At 44.3% G+C, this 14,343-nt stretch overlaps 1 protein-coding gene across 1 annotated transcript in view; it reads right to left on the bottom strand.

Moving 5' to 3' along the window:
• Positions 1-2,111: 2,111 nt before the first annotated feature.
• The window catches only part of sned1 (sushi, nidogen and EGF-like domains 1), an 82,380-nt gene continuing 70,148 nt past the window's right edge, over positions 2,112-14,343 (bottom strand). The window contains 3 exon segments of the mRNA XM_037675013.1: positions 2,112-2,224; positions 2,312-2,391; positions 2,471-2,558. Coding sequence (XP_037530941.1) covers positions 2,199-2,224; positions 2,312-2,391; positions 2,471-2,558 — 194 coding nt within the window. The 3' untranslated portion in view covers positions 2,112-2,198.

Raw genomic sequence — 14,343 nt, 5'->3', positions numbered from 1 at the left:
ATGTATGAATGCATGTATGCATGTATGTATGCATGTATGTATGTATGTATGCATGTATGTATGAATGTATGTATGTATGTATGCATGTATGTATGACTGCATGTATGTATGAATGTATGTATGTATGAATGCATGTATGCATGTATGCATGTATGTATGCATGTATGACTGCATGTATGCATGTATGTATGTATGCATGTATGTATGAATGTATGTATGTATGTATGCATGTATGTATGACTGCATGTATGTATGAATGTATGTATGTATGAATGCATGTATGCATGTATGTATGCATGTATGCATGTATGAATGCATGTATGCATGTATGTATGAATGCATTTATGTATGAATGCATGTATGCATGTATGTATGAATATATGTATGAATGTATGTATGAATGTATGCATGTATGTATGTATGGATGGACATTGCATCTGTAGAACTGTTGCTCATCACCTGCCCACTTCCATCTCAACAGTGAACCATGGTGGTGGCAGTATTATACTGTGGGGGTGTTTATAAAAAGCAGCATGGACTGGGGGTCTGGTCAGGGCTGAGGGGGAACCTGACTGGAGCAGAGATATCCTCAATAACTTGTTCCACAGAACTCAGGACCTCAGCTTGGGCCAAAAGTTCACCTTCAAAGCTCACAGAGGAGAACCACAGGACAGACAGCTCTGCAGGTCCTGCAGCGAACCAGTAAAAACATGTAGATTAACAGTATAAAAACAAACTCTCAGCACCAGGCTGCAACATAACAAAACTGGGAAAAGTGTAGGATGTCAAACACAGTTCTGAAGCTGCTGTATACTTTGTGTCTCCAGACTGAAACAATCTGGACTCTGAGCACTTTCCTATGGTTCCCTGAGGGACAGACGTGTAGCTGAAGCACAACTAAAAGCCTCTTTAATGTGTCAGCATGGACATGGAGAAGAGGTGCAGTATGTACAGTAATGTCTCTAATGCTGCTTCTCAATGTTTGCTTGTTCAAAATCAGTCAGCAAACATCCTAAACGATGCAGGTCCTTCTTCTTGTTTAAGTTCAGAAGGCCCATAAAACTGAGGATGAAGCTCGCAGGCGTCTCCAGATGAACCATGGCTTCTGTTACAGTGGGTCATGACAGGGCTTTCAGCACAAAACGATCATCATCATGTACAGGCACATCTAAAAACAACTGACCATCATGAAAAAGTAAAAAAAAAAAAAGGTCCATCATTTCAGAAAGTGAAACGCATTAGATTCATTACACAAAGAGTGAAATATTTCAAGTCTTTATGTTTTGTAATTTTAATGATTATGGCTTAAAAAACTTAATGAAAAAACAAAAATCAGTGTTTCAGAAAACGAGAATCTTCCACAGCCAGCTTCTGGTACCTTTGTCAGTGTGGGCCGGAGCTGAGTCCTGATGGAAAATGAAACCAGCATGAAGCTCGTCCACAGCACGAAGCAGGAAGTATCTGAAATGTTCTGCTAGGTGCTGCGTGGACTGGACTTCAGAAAACCCAGTGGACCAGCACCAGCAGAGGACATGGACCCAAACCATCACTGACTGAAAACTTCACTGTGAACTTCAACAACGTGGATTCTGGACCTCTCCACTCTTCCTGCAGACTCTGAGACCTTGATTTACAAATGACATGAACATTTGCTTTAACCTGAACAGTTGGACCTCTGAGAGACAGTCCAGTTCTTTGTCTCCTCAGCAGGTAAGATGCTTCTGATGTCTCTGGTTCAGGAGTGGCTGGACTTGAGCAACGAGACATGTAGCTCATGTCCAGGAGTTAATCAGCTGATCAGAGTGATTGAAACAATATTCTAATTTTATGAGTTTTGCTTTTTCATGATCTGTGAGTCGTAATCATCATATTTACAAAGAGGCTTGATATATTCCACTCTGTGAGTCTATGTAATGTTTGAGTTTCACTTTCTGAAACTATTGACAAAACAAATGGAACTTTTTCCACGATATTCTAATGGTTTTAGACGCTCATGTACTTCAAGTAGACTATGTACACCAACACTGAATCTAGAGGTTTTTACACAGCAGTCCTTTCAACAGCATCCAGGTGCTCTAGAAGAAAGAATAACAGAAACAGCTCTTTATCTGTAAACCTTTGAACATTCAGTATATCTTTTTTTTTTTTTTTTTTACAGTACCTACATCTGAATTACGTTTACTCAAGCAAACAAGTCTTCATTGTTGTCTGGATCTTCTTCTGGCTGTTTGGAAAGTTCAAACCAGTGAGTTAAAAACGTTTTTCTGCTGAAAGTAACTTCACCGACATGCAGACCGGCTGCTGAGCTTACTTTGACTTCTGTTGGGGAGCACCGGTTCACAAGTCTCACGGTAACACACGTCCTGCTGCTGTTTATATATTCTTTTGTACCTGCGAAGTGAAAAATAATTAGTTTGATTCAACAGATTACAGAATGAAAAGCATTTATCAGAAGGCCTGACACACTCACAGGTAGCGGCACACCCCACCCTCCCACACAGGGACACTCTTGGTTTCAGAGTAGAAACGGGTGCAGGAATGGGGCGTTCGCTGGCACACTGAAATAAACAGAAATCGCACAACAAGGGTCATGATGGTAGTGAGGCGACTAAAACAATTCAGATAAAATAAAATAAACAAGCGGTATGCTGAAGTTCCCTATTGCTGAAGGACTTCTACTGTGAAGGTTGGTTGTTTTTGATTTGAGTGTTTTTCTGAACTGGAATAGAAACTTTTCATACAGGTGGCACAGTGGCTCAGTTGGTAGAGCTGTTAGCTCTTAGCAAGAAGGTTGCTGGTTCAAATCCTGGCCAGGGACTTTTTTGGGTGGAGTTTGCATATTGTCTCCATGGGTTTTCTCCGGGTACGCCGGTTTCAAGGTCAAAGTTCTTTATTTGTCATTCGCATCACATGTGGAACATAAGGTGGAACGAAATTGTGTACACAGGGTCCCAGTTACATCCAACAAAAGTATAAATTGTAAAAGAAAACTGTAATAAGATCTAAGATATGAACTAAGAAGACGCTATGTGCTGCACTAATAGTACAGAAACAATATGCCGAACAACAGCAGCACGAACATGAGTCTGTGTGAGCAGACGGGTACAAATGAACACAGCAGCATGAAACAAATCAGCAGCATAAAATCAGCAGAATGGATAATCAGCAGCACATATCAACAACCAAAGTGACATTAAAGTGATTCTTTTTTTCACACTGATTATCCTGATTAGAGATTCATGAGTCTAACAGCCTCAGGGTAGAAGCTGTTCCTCAGTCTAGTGGTTCTACACTTAATGCTCCTCAACCTCCTTCCTGAGGGGAGTGGAGCATAAAGTGTGTGTGCTGGGTGAGTGGGGTCCTTCTTGATGCAGGTGGCCCTCTTCCTGCATCTGGAGGTTTAGATGTCTATGATGGTGGAGAGGCTGACTCTTACAGACCAAAAACATGCATGTTAGTCTGATTGATAACTCTAAATTGTCTCTAGGTGTGAGTGAGAGTGAATGGCTGTTTGTCTCGTTTGTCTCTATGTGTCTCTGTAATGGACTGGAGACTTGTCCAGGGTGTCCCCCACCTCTCACACAGTGACTGCTGGACATTGACAAAAGTGGACACCAACAACCCGGAAAGGAAGAAGCAGGTAAAGATGATGGATGGATGGATGGATGGATGGACTTTTTGTGCACCTAGATGCTGCCACACACCAAAATAGAAGTTGGCACACTTAATTTTCATGTTATCCAGCTCACAACATGGATGGACATGTATGTTGGCCATCTGGCAACACGATTTTCTAAAGGTTACTTTCTTACACCTAGATGTGGCCACATAACATGGAAGTCTGTACCTCACTTATTATTTTAAGTTATCATGCTTACAACACGCATGGACAGACAGAGGGACGGGTGGATGGATGCAGGGTATTTCCAATTTCCCCATTCCAGTCGGCGACAGGGCAGAACGAAGAAGAGTTTGTGAAGTTTGTGGGATGGAGCAGGCTGTGTGATGAACGGCTTCAGGACAGGAATGTTTAAACAATCTGACACTGGGTGTTTGGGAGAAGAAAGAGATTTAATGGGAGTCTACTCCTTTAACAGGTTTTAGACGAGAACTCATGGATTTTATGAAGCAGAGCAGAAAAGTGTGCTCTGCAGCTTCAGTAATTTATGTTTTTATTTCTCCTTAAATTATTTATTTATTCTTAATTATTTATATTTATTCTTGTCAATTTTTTCTGTTTGTCACTTCACCCACAGCTTTAGAAAAATTTGCCTTTTTCTTTCCTTCTTTCGGCTGCTCTCTTCTTCACGGGTCACCACAGCGAACTGACTCGCACGAAGACTTGGCAATTATTTTTACTCCAGATGTTCTTCCTGACACAACCACAGCCCTCTGTGTGGAGCAGAGAGCTGCCATCTAGGGTGTCCGGGGGAGCAGATGGTGGGGGTTAAGGGCCTTGCTCAAGGACCCAGAGCGGGGCGGATGAGGGTGGAGACAGGTGTGGGTGTTTCACCTTTCCCACATTGTCAATAAACCAGGTGTCTGTGATGATAATGCATGAACAGACCACCAGCTTTAAGAAAAATGAAGCCTGATCAAAAGTTCTCCTCAGCAGCAGGACTGAACTCCTGCTTTAAATCAAGCTGAAAATGATAATGTAACCAAAGAGTTTTACTGTTTTGATAACGTGTAACTAAACTGTTTTACTGTTTTACTAATAATCAACACATAATCAATTAATGGAAGTGTTAATCTTTAAAACATTGTATAATCTTATGTAAGATTGTGTGATTCACTTTTGCTTGTGAAATGGTAAAGTTGAAGAGGCCTCATGAAACAGAGAAACAAGTCTGGACATGCCTCGAGCAGAACAAGAGTCAGAGAGTTCAAACACAACTCATTTCATGATGACTCATCTTTGAGCAAAACAAGTTCTGGAAAGTACCGAGAAAACCGGTCTGAACCGGTTGAGGTGCAAAACAGCAGAGAAGTTACTGGAAAAAAGATGATGTAATTTTCCATAACCCCTCTTTAAGAGGAGGAGGGATGAATAAGTCTTTAAATACAGACTGGGCAGAATGAACTGGGTCCATGCAGAGTCGGAGCTGAACCAAGGAGCTGAGCAGAGAGAATTACAGGCGAGGGGCAGCTCATCAGGATCAGAAGGAGCCCAAAAAGGAGATTGGATTTTACCAGTTTTGAGATGATGATGGAAGTTAACTCTTTTCTTCACTAACATGGGATTGGATGTAAGCTTTCTTTCGTCAACACTCGAACTGGATGAGTTTCCTACTTCTATAATGCATGACCTGGGCCCGTCCAAACTCTGATCTTCTAATTTGGAAATAGTTGCACCTGCCTTTGAGGTCGGCCTGTATCTCTCTCCTAGAGAACAGGAGATCTGCCCTTACCTCCACAAGTGTCTCACTAAGGGGCATTCCAAAATCATGGTAAGCGGACGACCTCATTCTTACTCTGCTCTGACTAAATTGTTTCATCAAATTGGAAGAACAGCATACAGAATAAATTTAGAAGTACTGAATTGGCTACTAGTGAGATTTGCTCGAAGGTGTTTCTGGTTCATGAGGGAGCTGAGAGAGAACATTTTTTGGCTTGAGTTGTGAAAGGTTTATGTGAAGGCAGTATCTGTAAACCCTCAAGGGCTCTTGAGGTTTAGAATTTCCACAGATAGTAGTCATCGCCTTGTTTAGGGAAGAAAGTGTATCCCATGTACTCATGATAAATTACTCATTATAAAATTGTGCCTGTTGCTGTACCCCTGCGCAAACTATTGATTAAAAGCAAAGCAAAACGTACAAATCTGGACTGTTATTTCACCCTTAATGAGCAAAACATGGAAATGCTTGGTTCACTTAACAACACCAATAACAGGAGGTTTTTGTAAAGGTTTCCTAGTTGATAAACAACACCCTTGAGCCCGTTTCCAGGGCCCTAAAGATTACCAGAACAGTTAACAATTGCAACGCTAACGTAAGAGGTGAGCGGCCACAACGCGAGTTTCTCTGGACCAGAAGATCCGATCCCTGCTGCTTGGATGATCGAGGTAACAGAGTGAGATTAGGGTGTGACTCACGGATTTAAGGTCGTTAATATTCTGGATGAATCACCTCGCCGCAGCCTTAATGAGGCCACTTTAGACAGCTACAGGTAATACCACGGCGCTGAAGTAAGCTTCCGGACCCCTTGGAGGAGAGGCTGCAAGCAAAGGTGCTTATCGCTACCTCCAGTGGTTACCTTTGCCTATCGGAAAGCAGACATGGCACCCCAGATGGGACAAGAGCAGTCCCAGAAGTGAAGACGCGCTACAAAGGACTGATAGGCGTCGATAGAGCAGCTCTAGAGAGTAAGGAGCTGTCAGTGACTGGGAGACCCCCCAGTTAGTACCCCCAAATAGATCACTAGAGGCTAGTGAGGAGGGGTAGAAGGCTTACGAGGGTTACTGACCATAATCCAGAATCGTAGGTAAGCAGCTAGTCTGTCCTAGTCCAAAACGTTAGGATAAAGTCTGGAGACTTTGAGGACCGACAAACTTGACCCGACAAGAAAAGACATAACGATGGCCTCAGGAGGGGCATCTACGAGTGTAGAGCCAGACAGACCCGAGCCGGCTCAGGAGAGCCAAGAAGGACAGAAGCCAGTAGAAGGAAAGACAGATGGCCAAAAGATAATGGTACAAAGTACAGGAGAAAAACCAGTAGGAGTAACCAAGGCGGAGGTCATCCTATATGGAAAAGGGTATCATACCTGGAATCCAGCAGTGAAGAAAATACTAAGAGAAAGTAATCCCCAGCTAGATGGAAAAGTTCTGGAGGACGGACTGGAAAAATTTATAAGAGAAAAAGGAAGGTTTTGCTGTACGAAAGCCCGGAAGGGAGTCCAAACAGTGGTGGTAAAAGACCCAGGCGAAGCAAAATCAAAAAAAGAAGTAAAAACATGGTTACAATGGTGGGTGCAACAGATAGAGACACAAAAACAAACGACAATAGTGACAGTAATTAGCCCCTCAATCGAGTATGACCCCATAGTAAAGATGATATCCAAAGTGACAGGGTTAGACGGGTACATTACAAACCCTCTATGTAGGGCAACAGCAAAATATAAAGAATGTGAAGAAGAATTGGCAAGAATGAGGGAGTATAGAAAAGAGAAAAAATCAGAGATGGATCCTGAAAGTGAGCACAGCTCCATTGCACAAACCCCCGAAGCGTCGGAAAATGAAGAAGACCAAAGCGAACCAGAGGACGAGGGTTTACAGAATATACCCCCCCTCAATATTAAAAGGGAAGGAGAAAACCCAGGAGGCACGAGGCTAAAGCAGGGCGTTTACCCTCCAGCCTCTCATCACCCCCCCACGTTCGTGAGCTCCACTCCAAACCTGAGTGCGTACAGAGAAACTCCCAAATACCATTCTGATACAGACGAGGAAACCAGGGCAGAGCAACTGAGATTATTAGCAAGTATGATCAAAAAAGAAAACGAACCTGAAGAAAGTAATAATGAGAGCACAGGGTGTAAAGACTATCTTAAACAGGTTGACAAGAACTTAGACCTGCTCGCCCAAAGCATAGTGGACAGGATGGGGAGGCTCGAAACCACTGAAACCGGGTGGGCAGAAAGGGGGTTACGAGGAATGCGAGAGCAGAGACAGACAGAACCACTAAAAAACCAGCCGATTAAACAAGAGAATCCTAAACAGAACCCCTCAGGAGAAACCCCAAAAACTTATGGGAAAAAGAAGGCTAAAGAAAAACACTTAAAACCAGAACCTGAGTCAGATTACAGTCAAGAGGAAGGGGAAAAAGAGAATTCACAAAAGAAACAAAAAATTAGGCAAACAGCAGGGCTCAAACAGGCTCTAGAACCACTCCCGAAAGAGACTCAATGTGTGAAGTTTCAAAATGGTACCCGAGTATACCAAGTGATAGGGACACCATGGTCTATAGAGGCAGATGCGTTACTGGTGTTTACAAATCATAAGTACAAAATCCATAACTCAACCTACAGAAAAGCTTTAAAGAAAGTAGCCGGTAGGGAGTACCAAGTTGAAATAAAACAACTCACCGGTGGACCACATAGCGAAGAGCCAAAAACAAGAATGACCAGTGGAGCTGATGCTCCGTACTATGCAATAATACACATCCCAATTCGAAGCTATAAAGAAGCAACCGATGAGACCAGGTATCTCAAGGAAATGTTAGAAGCTCTGCAGAAAGGAGTGTTCCGAGCCATAGAGTTCGGCTTCAGGCGCATAGTGATAGGAATAGATGGGCTCCGGTCCCATCATTTGCAGTGGGAAACGGCTGAGAGAATAGCAGTCAATTCAATGACGTATCTGGCCAAAGACATGCCAGCGGGAGCCCACTTAAAAGAAATGATAATAGTGACCCCCACTCATCTAGATGAAGATCGGAAATCCAGGGTTGTGGCTGCAGTGACAAAACAAGAAGAAAGACCAATTAGAGAACCCTTAAAGTTAGGGAAAGAAGACACAGAAAAATCATCGACACCGGGATCATCACCAGGAGCCAAGAAAAGTGAAGACCCATTAAGGATCAGTCCTCAGGGGTCGAAAATGTCCCTGACCTCACCCTCAGAAAATGACCTGATAAGTACAACCACAAGACGACGCAGAAGCGGAGCAGACTCACGAGAGGGACAGCCAAAGAGAGAGACAGTGACAAAAATACAACCCTTAAACATAGAGAGTGAGGAGGATAACGATGAGAGCTCTCAGGGAGAACCAAACGAAGACCCGAGTCAGGAAGAAACCGATGACGAAGGTAGTGCCAGTCTAGGATCAATAGCAGGCCAATACGACGGTCCAGTTAAGCCATTAAGAATAGGACAAAGAAAAGGACAAAAGAAGGGAGTAGAAATACTGGACGTACATAGAGTATCAGAAAGGTTAGCCAGGGACTTGAGTTGGGGCCCGGTGCAGGCGAGTGATGGGCGTCGAACTTACATCCCTGAAGCTGGCCAAAATCACTATGACATTCCACCAGTGTGGGCAGACAGGTCAGAAGAAACGGTGGAACTGACTGTTAAAGCTACTTTGGGAGAGTGGGCCAACATTTTGATGATGCCCTCATACCCCACCTTAGCAGCCCACAAACCCTTAACCAGTAAGTTTAGGACCGCGTACTTAGGGATTGTACATGATGTGATGCTGAGAAGAATGAAAAAGACGGCCTACAAGTATGCCCAAGAAACAGAGAAGAAATTACGAGATGAAATATCAGCCGATGAGGAAGATGATACCTACCCGGCCGAGACAAACCCACCGTATCAAATGCCTGAATCAACCCATGAGCCCAGGCAGGATAGACAAAACCAAGCCCCAGGCCCAGAAACTGACAGTTATCGTGAGTACAAAAAGCTGAAAACCTTAGTGAGAGAAAAACAACCCCAGGAAACCACTGAAGAATACATCAAAGATGTGTGGCCCATGGTAGTTAGCTCCACTGAGTGTGATGCAGCAAAAAAGTTGTGGCTAGGGAATGTCACCACAAACCCAATGAGCAAAGGGGAATCAGCTCAAAGCCAGTATGAGAAACTAGTCCTAGAAGACATGGACGACGAAGACTCTCACATTCAGCGGGCAAGGATGCGCATGGATCAAGGCCAACGCCTCACCCCAGTTTGGTATCAACTTAAACAAGTAATTCCCCCTAAAAGGTATGTTAAAGCCTTAAGGATCGTATCCAAGGGAAGAAGGGGAGAGCTCACCTTTGCCAGAATGCCTCATGAAACTAATGACGCCCAGATAGACCAGGCAGTAAAATCGTATGACCTAGAACAGCTGTTCTGGGAAGAAAAGAAGAAAAGTGAGAGCAGGCCAAGCCAAAAACCACCAAAGCCGACACAAAAGGCCCCTCAACAGCCACAATACAGAGAACAGTTCCCGAGACAGCAAGGGACACAATACAGGGAAAGACCACCGAGGCAGTCAGAACCTCAATATAGGGACCAACAACCAAAACGATTTTCAGCTCCAGCTTCAAACTCCACACCACAGAAAGGAGGTAAATACCTACCCCCGGAAGAATATGCAAAACTGACCCCAGAAGAAAAAAGAGCCCTCCATGAATCCCGTGAGAAAGGGAGTGGAGGGCCAGCTAAGTAATGGCAGATAGGTTGCGGGTCACTCTGGAAGATGCCTATTGGGAGGGGGACGAAATCTACACTAAAGTAGAGGGAGAACCTTACCTAATAGATTCCGGAGCTGAGGTGTCTATGACCCGCAAAAACCTAAAAACAGTAGGACACCTAACAGTTCAGTTAGCAAATGGAAAAATTGAAACAATGCCGTATGGGTTATGGCAAGGAATTGTGTGGATAAAAGGGCCGTATAACCTTATGACAATTACCGATCTAAAAGAACTAAAGAAACCAAAAAAGAACCGAAGAGCCTTAAACAGAAGGTTAGAGAAGTTAAAATCTAGGCTAGTAAAAATAGGGTTCACACACAAACAAGGTGAGTCCAAAGACTGGTATAAACCTGTAAATATCCCTGAAGTGACAAAACAAAAAATAGATGAGAGTGACTTCTCCCCGGCTGGGAAAGAGAAGTTAAAACAAATACTAGAGAAAGCCGCAATAGCCAGATTTAAAAATGATTGCGGGGATCTAGGCCCAAAGTTTGTACATATAATCGAAGGAGGAGTACACCCACCCGTAAGACAGTATCCTCTAAATCCAGGAGCAGTTGAAGAAATGAACAAAATTGTGAAAGAATTAGGAGCGTTAGGAATTATTAGAGAAGAAACAAACCCCATAACTAACAGCCCAATCCAGGCAGTCAAGAAACCCGAATCAGCAGGAGGAGGGTGGCGACCAGTGATTAACTTTAAAGCCCTTAACAGACGAACAGTAGCCAACAGAGCGAGCCTAATCAACCCGCAGGGCACCCTAAAAACTCTACAAGTAAAAAAGTACAAATCTTGCATCGATTTAGCAAATGGATTTTTCTCCCTTAGGCTGGCAAAACAATCACAGGGAAAGACAGCTTTCACCCACCAGGGAAAAAGTTATGTTTGGCAGCGGCTACCGCAGGGATATAAAAACTCTCCTAATGTGTTTCAGTCGGTCGTGATGGACGTGCTCAAAGACTTAGGCGCCACAATCTACATCGACGATGTGTTTATTGCAGATGACACGGAGGAAGAGCACCTGGAAAGGTTAGCTAAAGTGGTGCAGCGAGTCACAGAGGCAGGATTGAAACTGAATTTGAAAAAATGCCAGCTTGGACAGTTCCAAGTTAATTACTTAGGGTTTCAAGTGACAGCAGACCTAGGACTCTCATAAGGGTATAAGGGAGAAACTCGAACAAATTCAGCCTCCTGAGTCAGAGAACGACCTACAGAAGATCTTAGGGCTGTGTAATTATGTGAGAGATCATGTCCCTAACTATCAGAGGTACGCCAAACCACTGTATGCCTGCCTAAAGAAAAAAGAAAATGACAGTCAAAATAGCAAAAAATCATGGGTCTGGACAGCAGAAAACCAACAGAACTTAGAAGAACTTAGGAAAAAGATTCAGGAAGCAGTAAGGCTAGAACCAAGAAGCCTAATGACAAAACTCATAGCTGAAGTCAGCTGCGACAGTGATGATGCCATGATAGCCGTAAAGAACGAAAACGGTGGATTAGTTACTCTATGGAGTTACACCTTGACCACAGTAGAGAAAAAGTTTCCTCAGGAAGAAAAAGAGCTAGCAGTGCTTGCTAGATACTGGGGGACATTAAAAGATTTGGCCCAGGGGCAGCCTATTAGAGTAGTGACACAAAGCCAGGTGCACAAGTATCTCAGAAAAGGGACAATAGAAAGTACCAAAGCTACCAACACAAGGTGGGGTAGATGGGAAGATATTCTATTAGACCCGGATTTGGAGATAGGCCCTGCACAACCAGTGAGTAAAAAAGCAGCCAAAGAAGTGCCCGAAGAACCGAAGCAGCACGACTGGACTCTCTACACAGATGGATCCAAAAAAGGGTCAGATCAGGTAGCACATTGGGGATTTATCCTCAAATATCAGGGGAACGAGTGCTGCCGTAGAAGGGGGAGAGTACAGGGTAGTGCACAAACAGGCGAAGTTACGGCAGTACTCGAAGGACTGCTAGAACTAACTCACAAGAAGATAAGAACAGCTAAAATAGTGACAGACAGCCACTATTGTGCACAAGCTCTAAATGAGGATTTAGCTATCTGGGAAGAAGACGGATTTGAAAGTGCGAAGGGCAAAGTGGTAGCTCACCATGACTTGTGGAAGAAAATAGCTGAGATCAGGCTAAATCTGAAGTTAGAAGTAGAGCACCAGAAGGCCCACACTAGAGAGGGAAAATACTGGCAAGGCAACGAAGAAGTTGACCGCTATGTACAGCAGAGAAAAATAGTCTTTGTCGGGATCGAGGAGTGGGACAGAACCTCCGAAGGTCGGAGGGTCCCAGAGAAGTACGTGGAGCAGGTTGTACGGAGCGTGCATGAGGGTCTAGGTCATGCAGGCGTACAACCCACACGTAAGGAGTTGGAGTGTCAGGAACTCAGGGTCCCGTTGAAACAGGTCCGCAAGGTGTTGCAAAACTGTGATGTATGCGGTCGATACAACGCAGGAAGGCGAGGACACCGAGTGGATGGACAAACCATCAAAAGTACCACACCATGGGGTTCAGTATGCATGGATGTAGCTGGACCTATGGGAGTTACAGGCAAGAAGGGGGAGAAATACCTTCTAGTGCTGGTAGACTCGATGTCAGGGTACGTGGTGGTGAAACCAGCTAGAAAAGCTAATGGCAACAGTGTTGTTAGTATGCTGGAACAAGTCTGTGGGTCGTTAGGAGTTCCAAAAGAGTTGAGAACCGATAATGGGACACACTTCCGCAATGCACAGGTGGATCACTGGTGTCAGACTTTTGGGGTCGTGCGCGTTTATTCGCCTCCTTACACACCTCAAGCCAATGGAGTAGCAGAAAGAACCATAGGTTTAGTCAAAAATTGGATAGCTAAAAATGCTAATACCAAAGAATGGAGTACTAAAACTGTGGAGATAGGTCAGGCCTTGAATGACAGGAGAAGAGCTGGTAGACCCTCCCCCTCAGAAGAGCTCAACCAACGATGGTTTAGCACGCCTGAAGTTGGGCGGAGCTCTGAGGATAAAGAGGAACAGTCAGACTCTGAGGCCCCATTCAGGGTAGGACAGAAGGTGTGGGTCAGAGCACAGGATCACCCATCAGCAGTTGCAGTGAAGCCTAAATATAACACCACAGACAGAGTAAGAAAAGTGTTAGATAAAAACACAGTTGAGCTAGAAAAGAAAGGGATCCAAGGAATAGAGCAACTGAAGCCAGTTCCTAGCTAGTTGAAACCAGAAACCAGAGTATGGCCACAGAACCAAGCACCATGCTCCCCTATATTAGACTGGCCACTATATGCGGGGGAGTGATACTAAGAAGAACAGTTTCAGGGCTTTGGACGGGTAGGGCCTTGAGCACATTGGAATATGCAAAGAAAGGATACCTGTCAAAAGAAGGAGAAACCTTCAGGTGGAGCTTGCAGGAGAACAATTGTACGCTCTGCCTGAAACCAAGTGGATTACCCCTTCTCTGGGAAGGACCAGGGACGGAGAAGCCCATCAAGCCTAAAACAAACAAGATGGACGCACGCCAGCTGCAGATAAAACCTGTGAAGGTAATGGACGCATTCATTTGTGGAGAATGCAGGATTACCACATTACCTCGAGCAACTATCATCACACAATGGGATATAAGCGGCAAAGGCCCACAAGACTGTGCATGCGAGTGGGATGGCACCGAAGTAAAATACTGTTCAGCCTGTGATACACAGATGGAGGAAGGCCAACTGCTGCACTCTGAGAGGGCAATGGGCTGGCAAGTAAGGAGGTATCACAGTCCCCTCAAATCTTTCAGAGCTCAACTTGATGAAGATGAAACCAGGACCTCGGAAGGATCCCTGACCGAACAGCAGTATGACCAAGAACTCGTCTACAGCTCTCTAAAAGTAACACCTTCAGCCCCACTTCTATATCCAGAACTAGGAGAACTGGATGAAAGAAAAGAAAAGCAGCAGCGCAGGAAAAAGTTAAATCCCGAAGAATTGCTCGAGCAGGCTGTACACCGAGCCTGGCCTTATGATTCTTCGAGGGGTAAGAAAAGGAATGCCCCCCTCGGTACTCAGCAGTTTCCCTTAGTTTTTAGAGTACTACGAAACCAAACAAGCGCAGGGAGCAAAAAAGAAGAGGCAGGTATGTTACCTGACGAAGAAACCGGCGAGGCTGGACAGAGAGGCTGGACAGGGCCCTGGGAATTA

This window comes from Nematolebias whitei, chromosome 3 (assembly GCF_014905685.2).
Source record: "Nematolebias whitei isolate Nwh7 chromosome 3, NemWhi1, whole genome shotgun sequence".
Taxonomy (NCBI): domain Eukaryota; kingdom Metazoa; phylum Chordata; class Actinopteri; order Cyprinodontiformes; family Rivulidae; genus Nematolebias; species Nematolebias whitei.
The sequence above is the reverse complement of the archived record's forward strand: the minus strand, read 5'-3'. Positions and strand labels throughout refer to the sequence as shown.